This window comes from Syngnathus scovelli, chromosome 20, assembly GCF_024217435.2.
Source record: "Syngnathus scovelli strain Florida chromosome 20, RoL_Ssco_1.2, whole genome shotgun sequence".
In the NCBI taxonomy this organism is placed as follows: Eukaryota; Metazoa; Chordata; class Actinopteri; order Syngnathiformes; family Syngnathidae; genus Syngnathus; species Syngnathus scovelli.
In genome coordinates this window covers 3,396,033-3,404,401 of record NC_090866.1, presented here as the reverse complement: position 1 = coordinate 3,404,401, position 8,369 = coordinate 3,396,033, and the positions used below count along the sequence as shown (strand labels likewise).

General features: G+C 44.0%; 1 protein-coding gene and 1 long non-coding RNA gene across 2 annotated transcripts; one reads left to right on the top strand and one right to left on the bottom strand.

Moving 5' to 3' along the window:
- Positions 1-254: 254 nt before the first annotated feature.
- LOC137839790 (uncharacterized) lies at positions 255-1,943 on the bottom strand. The gene is made up of 3 exons (XR_011086025.1): positions 1,526-1,943; positions 1,202-1,396; positions 255-1,087 (listed from the first exon to the last, which is right to left on the bottom strand). It is a non-coding gene; the product is annotated as an uncharacterized lncRNA (long non-coding RNA).
- LOC125990232 (HLA class I histocompatibility antigen, alpha chain F-like) lies at positions 1,944-3,594 on the top strand. Its single transcript, XM_049757140.2, has 6 exons — positions 1,944-2,099; positions 2,218-2,517; positions 2,625-2,747; positions 2,854-2,922; positions 3,248-3,294; positions 3,394-3,594. Exons 1-5 carry the CDS (start codon positions 2,039-2,041, stop codon positions 3,280-3,282), a joined length of 588 nt encoding a protein of 195 aa, XP_049613097.1. The 5' UTR covers positions 1,944-2,038; the 3' UTR covers positions 3,283-3,294; positions 3,394-3,594.
- Positions 3,595-8,369: the final 4,775 nt, after the last annotated feature.

Genomic DNA, 8,369 nt, shown 5'->3' with positions numbered 1-8,369 from the left:
CGGACACTCCATTAGGTACACCGCCCTTTTCAAGTGTACCTAATAACAGGCCACTTTATTAGGGAACTATCATGGTCAAAGGTATCAAGCTCTAGTCCTCAGGGGGGCCGCGTTCCAACATGTTTTCCAAGTGACCCTCGTTAAACACACCTGCGTGAAAACTTTCAGCTACTTTCATGTTCTGCAGGAGCTAAAAGTTTTCACGCAGGTGCACTTAACGAGGGTCACTTGGAAAACATGTTGGAATGCTGTCCCGAGGACTAGAGCTTGATACCTGTGACCTTCGACCATGATACCGTTTTACGTGATGTCGTAAATAAATAAATACATAAAGAATGAACGAATAAAAGAGATTTGAAACATCCATCCGCTTGTTGCGTGATTGATGTAATCTCCCCTCCTCCACTGCATCGGGAAGCTGATCTAATACTGCTATGGAACATGATTAAAGATCACTATAAAATAGTAAAATACAAATGACTGACTGAAAAAAGTCATCATCTAAAATAGTAAAATACAAATGAGTTAAAGCATTTTCATCTGATGTAATGATCTCTACAACATTAGGTGGGTTATAACATGAAGTTCAACTTTACAGCAATTTAAAAGCTAACGTAACACGTTTGTACTGTACCATGTTTTATATCTTCTAAGAAAACATTTTGTATTTCATTTTCTAAACAACTTTCCAAACGCTCACTGGCATCGAATCTTTTTCGAATACTCCCAAACTGAGAATGAGTATGTCAAATCAAAGCATCCGTCAAGGAGAGTAACACAAATATTTGAGCACAGGAACACACACACACACACACACACACACACACACACACACACACACACACGCACGCACGCACGCACGCACGCACGCACGCACGCACGCACGCACGCACGCACGCACGCACGCACGCACGCACGCACGCACACACACACACACACACACACACACACACACACACTTGACATTCTGCTACGCATCTTCTGCAGATTACGAGTCATCCGAGGAGAAAGCTCGATGCGTGTTGGGGAACTTTTGAGCGTTGTAGTCGGGATCTCCGAGCACTCGCGCTTAGATGTCCTTCTTGACCTGGAAGCAAAGACACAGAGCTTCTTTTGACACGTATCAATACACCTAAGTGGGGGAAGAAAAGTCAAGCATCACTATTAACAATCTTTCGATGGCTCATCCATCCCTCCTTGCCTGCGTGGCATATGCATCCTGCAAATCGGGACGCTCCAGCTCTCCCTGGAGGTTGTTTGCGGCCGTAACCGGCAGGGCTCCAGCAGAGCGAGCGGCTCGACGGACGGCGTCTGACAAGGAGAGGCGGGGTCCTTGGTCCTGCATCATCTGAGGAGGGAAAGCGCACTGCCATCACGTACCGACCGTTCCTCTCCACTGTTCCGTAAACAGTTGGGGACATTTAGAAGAACAACCATCGGGTTAGCAGAGCAAGAGCAGTGAGTTTCCTCGCCCACTCCACCATTACAGTCAGAAAATATCAAGGCGCTTTGAATGTGGGTGGACCTTTCTCCTCTTAGCGGGCATCCCGTGTAGGTAGGCGTCAGACAGCGGCGGCTGTGCTCGGAGCTTCCTTTGAGAATGCAGATCGTGCCTGATGATTGGAACCCATTCCTGTGGAAAACATTTGCCCACGTTCAAACGTCCATGCGTCCAATTGGAATTTGCCTTTTGAGGAGGCAATGTACTGTACGTCTGGTCCATCCGCAACATAAGCACACAAAACTGATGATATTGTTTTCGGAAAGTCATTTCTTCTTTGGATAAATCAATCAAGATCATTCACTTTCTTGGACATCCATCCATCCATCCATCCATCCATCCATCCATCCATCCATCCATCCATCCATCCATCCATCCATCCATCCATCCATCCATCCATCCATCCATCCATCCATCCATCCATCCATCCATCCATCCATCCATCCATCCATCCATCTTGCACAAGCTTTCATCACCAAATTGAAGTGGGACCAAAGGGACGGGGCGAATCAAATCAGGAAGACTACATACACTAAGATGTGTCCTGTGCTGTTGAAGACAGATTTGAGGAACGGGAGGAACTTCCTGACGAGAACCGGTACATTGTCCTCTCTCTATTCTGTCGCTCTCTCTCTCTCTCCACACATGCTCTTTCTGACACATTCTATCCATCTTTCATGCCCTCCTCACGCGTTTTCCTCCATCTTTGCGTGCAGAGCTTCCCAAGGTGTCTCTCCTGCAGAAGACACCTTGCTCTCCAGTCACCTGCCACGCCACCGGTTTCTACCCCAGGACATCGACCCTCTTTTGGAGGAAGAACGGCGCGGAGATCCACGAAGACGTGGAGATGGGGCAGACCCTCCCCAACCACGACGGAACCTTCCAGACCTCGGCCCACTTGAAAGTGGAGGTGACGCCCGCCGCGGAGCAGGAGAATGAATGCGTGTTCCGGCTGGCTGGCGGCCCGGAAGCCATCGTCATCAAGCTGGACGCCGGAAGCATCCTGAGCAACCAGGGTGAGCGTTTGTCACGGCTCAGACACGTCCCATTGGCTGTAGGGCTCTCGTAACGACAGTCGTTCACGTGTCTCTCTTCATTGCACACGCTTTGCCTTGTGAAAAAGAGCAAGACTGGAAGAATGCGGTGGCCATCGCCGTCCTGTTGGTGGTCCTCAATGTGGTGGCGATGGTCATGGCGGTGGTAGTGGTGGCGATGATCCTTGACAAGCATCTCAAAAGAAAAAATGGTGAGCGACAAATGTTTCCTCCGTCAGGAACATCCAAAGAGAACCTTGTTTGCCTCGCGTCGTTTGTGACCATTCCTAATCTCCTCTTGCTTCTCTTTTATTTCAGTCATATACTCTCAAGCTTGTAAAGAGGAAAAGCCAAAAAGAAAAGAAGAAGAAGAAGAAGGACAATTAAGTAAGTAAAGTATTTTCTGCTTCCTTTGAGCCACAATAACAAGGCAGCCATGTTATGTCAAGGTTTGATTCAAAGCTAAAGTGTCAAGGAGGAGTCCCGTCAGAAAATGTCAGCTGGGTACTGTGACAATGTTCACACGTTTGTTGATGTGAAGACCATTGTTGTGCAAAAAAAGTACACTGGCGCCCTGAGATACGAGCCAAATGTGTTCAGCAACCACACTTGCAAATGTTTTTTTTTCCATTGAAAGGAATGGACATGACATTCTTCTTCAAAATTGTTGTCATATGTAATTTAAAGTCTCGTCGTGTTTGCGCTCTTTTAGCTGTTTCCACCTACTGTGAGTCTGTTTCTGAATGAGAGGCAGTAGTGGTAAGTTAGCTCATGCTTATTACACGTGGTCTTCGGATTCTGGAGGTGGGTTAGGGGACATTTGGATTCTTGTTCACTAGTTTGCTCCTCTTTCTTCAGGTGTTGGAATTCTTTCAGAGCACTGTCTCATCGCACCGCATTTGGAAATACAGATGTTTTTTCTTCAAGTCAACAATAATTATGTTTCTCTCAAGTTTCAGCTGATCACCTACAACCTGAAGACTATGGCCGGCCCAAGTGGAAAGTCTCTTGTTTATTCACTTTGGTTTTGTGCAATTAAATAAATCAAGTCAGTGGTTACCACCGATTGAAAGTTGCATCATGAAGGTTGATAGATGGACGAATTTGAGCCCTTAAAAACCTTAAGACTCTTTAATCAAGCAATTTATCATTATGAAATACATTTAAAAAAATCTAAGAAAAATAGATCAGATATAAGGTAAATAATAAAATAGTGATGATTTCAATAGTTTGAGAATGTGTTGTATATTATTTTCATTTTACAGATTGAGTAAATTCACACATACCCTGTCTCGATTTTAAAGATTGTTTGAAGGAAATAAAAACGTTAGAACTGTTACAATGTAAAATGTACATCCCTGCATTTTATTCTTGTTGTTGTTGACACGCTTGCAATAAAACGCTTGCTGTCACGCCCCCCACGCCAGATTCGGGTCAAAAGTGTGCAATGACGAGTGTGCGAGCCTCACAAAAATGGAATGTGTATGAAAAAATTGAAGTTATGCGCCCAAGTTTTATTTGGTAAATATTTCTATTTTGCTTTCCTCCACTACCTTTTGTACTTTTGTATTCAATGCTGCCATGTTGGATTTGTTCTGTAAAGTTTCTGTCTGCAATTGGAGCATGTAGGAAGTTAAATTAAATCCACGGTTAACCACTTCAACCTTGTCAGCATGCTTTGTTTTCAAGTGTAAAGGATTGTAGACAAGTATGTATTTTTTTGGACAACTGGTGGATAATTAACTACCTCGCGTTTGTTTGTTTTTCCTTTTATAGGTGTCAAAACACATTGCAAGATGTCGCTTTGAGTTTGCTGCTGTGAAAACAAGAGCGCTTATTTTTTATTCACATGCCTTATCTTCACATACCACGCAATTGCATCCAACTGAATGGAATACTCTGAAACGTTTCATTTAAAAGTTTAATGCGGCTCAACTGTTTTTCCAAAAAAGCCTGTGATGTATAATTGGATTTACGTCAGTGGTTCTTCCACATACCACGAGAGGGAGACAAAATTCCACAAGTGGCTTTTGTTTATTTTTTCTACGTTTTAAACGATGGATGTTTCGCCCAGTGCGCAAAAGTACCCAGAATCGCCTCTGATCGGATGAATTATGTCAAAGGTGTCCAAAGTTTTTGCAAGGAGGGCCAGATTTAATAAAGTGAAGGGGCCCGGGCGCCAATAGTTTTTTCACACATTTTTGAACGACAAACATTTCATGCAAATACACACTGTTATAAAACAAATTTCATTGTCACAACTGTCTTTATTTTTCAAATGACAAAATGACCAAATATAAGCCACTCAGGCAGATGTGAACCATTCTAAAAACACAAATTCTGCCTTTCATTCATATCTGAAGAGTCAGATAACATTGAACAAACGGTTTGAAATACCTTACATTTACATGAGTTTAAAATTATTTTACGCTGCAGATGGTCATTTCTTCATGCGCAGTGGTCAACGCGGCACTCTCTACCCGCCAAGAGCACTTTTTACTATGCCAACCCAACCAGAGTGACGGGAGGGGCACAATTCAGAAAACGTGCTCAGCTCGTCGAGAAAATGCGATCTAAGCAATAAATTTATAAATACTTATAAAACCCAAACCAAACCTTGCAGGTGGTTATTTTTTCATGCGCAGTGGTCAACTCGGCACTCTCTAGCCGCCAAGAGCACTTTTTACTATGCATACCTAACCACAGTGACGGGAGGGGCACAATTCAGAAAACGTGCTCAGCTCGTCAAGAAAATGCGATTTAGGCAATAAAATTAATAAAGCACCTAAAACCCAAACCAAACGTTCCAGGTGGTTAATTCTTCATGCGCAATGTTCAACTAGGCACTGTCTAGCCGCCAAGAGCACTTTTTACTATGCCAACCCAACCAGAGTGACGGGAGGGGCACAATTCAGAAAACGTGCTCAGATCGTCGAGAAAATGCGATTTAAGCAATAAAATTAAAAATGAACCTAAAACCCAAACCAATTGTTGCAGGGGTTTATTTCTTCGTGCGCAGTGGTCAACTCGGCACTCTCTAACCACCAAGAGCACTTTTTACTATGCCAACCCAATCAGAGTGACGGGAGGAGCACAATTAAGAAAACGTGCTCAGCTCGTAGCGAAAATGCGATTCAAGCAATACAATTAAAAATGCACCTGAAACCTAAACCAAACATTGCAGGTGGTTATTTCTTCATGCACAGTGGTCAACTCGGCACTCTCTAGCCCCCAAGAGCACTTTTTACTATACCAACCCAACCAGAGTGCCGGGAGGGGCACAATTCAGTAAACGCGTTCAGCTCGTCGAGAAAATGCGATTTAAGCAATAAAATTAAAAATGCACCTAAAACCCAAACCAAACGTTGCAGGTGGTTATTTCTTCATGCGCAGTGGTCAACTCGGCACTCTCTATTCACCAAGAGCACTTTTCACTATGCCAACCAGAGTGACGGGAGGAGCACAATTAAGAAAACGTGCTCAGCTCGTCGAGAAAATGCGATTTGCAATAAAATTAAAAATGCACCTAAAACCCAAACCAAACGTTGCGGGTGGTTATTTCTTCATGCGCAGTGGTCAACTCGGCACTCTCTAGCCGCCAAGAGCACTTTGTACTATGCCAACCCAACCAGAGTGACGGGAGGAGAACAATTCAGAAAATGTGCTCAGCTCGTCGAGAAAATGCGATTCAAGCAATAAACTTAAAAATGCACCTAAAACCCAAACCAAACGTTGCAGGTGGTTATTTCTTCATGCACAGTGGCCAACTCGGCACTCTCTAGCCGCCAAGAGCACTTTTTACTATGTCAACCCAACCAGAGTGACGGGAGGGGCACAATTCAGAAAACGTGCTCAGCTCGTCGAGAAAATGCGATTTAAGCAATTAATTAATAATGCACCTAAAATCCAAACCAAACGTTCCAGGTGGTTATTTCTTCATGCGCAGTGGTCAACTCGGGACTCTCTAGCCGCCAAGGGCACTTTTTACTATGCCAACCCAACCAGAGTGACAGGAGGGGCACAATTCAGAAAACATGCTCAGCTCGTCGAGAAAATGCGATTTAAGCAATAAAATAAAAAATGCACCTAAAACCCAAACCAAACGTTGCAGGTGTTTATTTCTTCATGCGCAGTGGTCAACTCGGCACTCTCTACCCGCCAAGAGAACTTTTTACTATGCCAACCCAAACAGAGTGACGGGAGGGGCACAATTCAGAAAACGTGCTCAGCTCGTCGAGAAAATGCGATTTCAGCAATAAAACTAATAATGCACCTAAAACCAAAACCAAATGTTGCAGGTGGTTATTTCTTCATGCACAATGGTCAACTCGGCACTCTCTAGCCGCCAAGAGCACTTTTTACAATGCCAACCCAACCAGAGTGACGGGAGGGGCACAATTCAGAAAACGCGTTCAGCTCGTCGAGAAAATGCGATTTAAGCAATAAAATTAAAAATGCACCTAAAACCCAAACCAACGTTGCACGTGGTTATTTCTTCATGCGCAGTGGTCAACTCGGCACTCTCTAGCCGCCAAGAGCACTTTTTACTATGCCAACCCCACCAGAGTGACGGGAGGAGCACAATTCAGAAAACGTGCTCAGCTCGTTGAGAAAATGCGATTTAAGCAATAAAATTAAAAATGCACCTAAAACCCAAACAAAACGCTGCAGATGGTAATTTCTTCATGCGCAGTGGTCAACTCTGCACTCTCTAGCCGCCAAGAGCACTTATTACTATGCCAACACAACCAGAGTTACGGTAGGGGCACAATTCAGAAAAGGTGCTCAGCTCGTCGAGACAAAACGATTTAAGCAATAAAATTAAAAATGCACCTAAAACCCAAACCAAACGTTGCAGGTGGTTATTTCTTCATGCGCAGTGGTCAACTCGGCACTCTAAAGCCCCCAAGAGTACTTTTCACTATTCCAACTTAACCAGAGTGACAGGAGGAGCACAATTCAGAAAAAGAGCTCAGCTTGTCGAGACAATGCGATTTAAGCAATAAAATTAAAAATGCACCTAAAACCAAAACCAAACGTTGCAGGTGGTTATTTCTTCATGCGCAGTGGTCAACTCGGCACTCTCTAGCCGCCAAGAGCACTTTTTACTATGCCAACCCAACCAGAGTGACGGGAGGAGAACAATTCAGAAAATGTGCTCAGCTCGTCCAGAAAATGCGATTTAAGCAATAAAATTAAAAATGCACCTAAAACCCAAACAAAACGTTGCAGGTGGTTATTTCTTCATGCGCAGTGGTCAACTCAGCACTCTCTAGCCGCCAAGAGCACTTTTTACTATGCCAACCCAACCAGAGTGACAGGTGGGGCACAATTCAGAAAACGTGCTCAGCTCGTCGAGAAAATGCGATTTAAGCAATAAAATTAAAAATGCACCTAAAACCCATATCAAACGTTGCAGGTGGTTATTTCTTCATGCGCAGTGGTCAACTCGGCACTCTCTAGCCGCCAAGAGAACTTTTTACTATGCCAACGCAAACAGAGTGACGGGAGGGACACAATTCAGAAAACGTGCTCAGCTCGTCGAGAAAATGCGATTTCAGCAATTAAACTAATAATGCACCTAAAACCAAAACCAAACGTTGCAGGTGGTTATTTCTTCATGCACAATGGTCAACTCGGCACTCTCTAGCCGCCAAGAGCACTTTTTACTATGCCAACCCAACCAGAGTGACGGGAGGAGCACAATTATGAAAACGTGCTCAGCTCGTCAAGAAAATGCGATCTAAGCAATAAAATTAAAAATGCACCTAAAACCTACACCAAACGTTGCAGGTGGTTATTTCTTCATGCGCAGTGGTCAACTCGGCACTTCT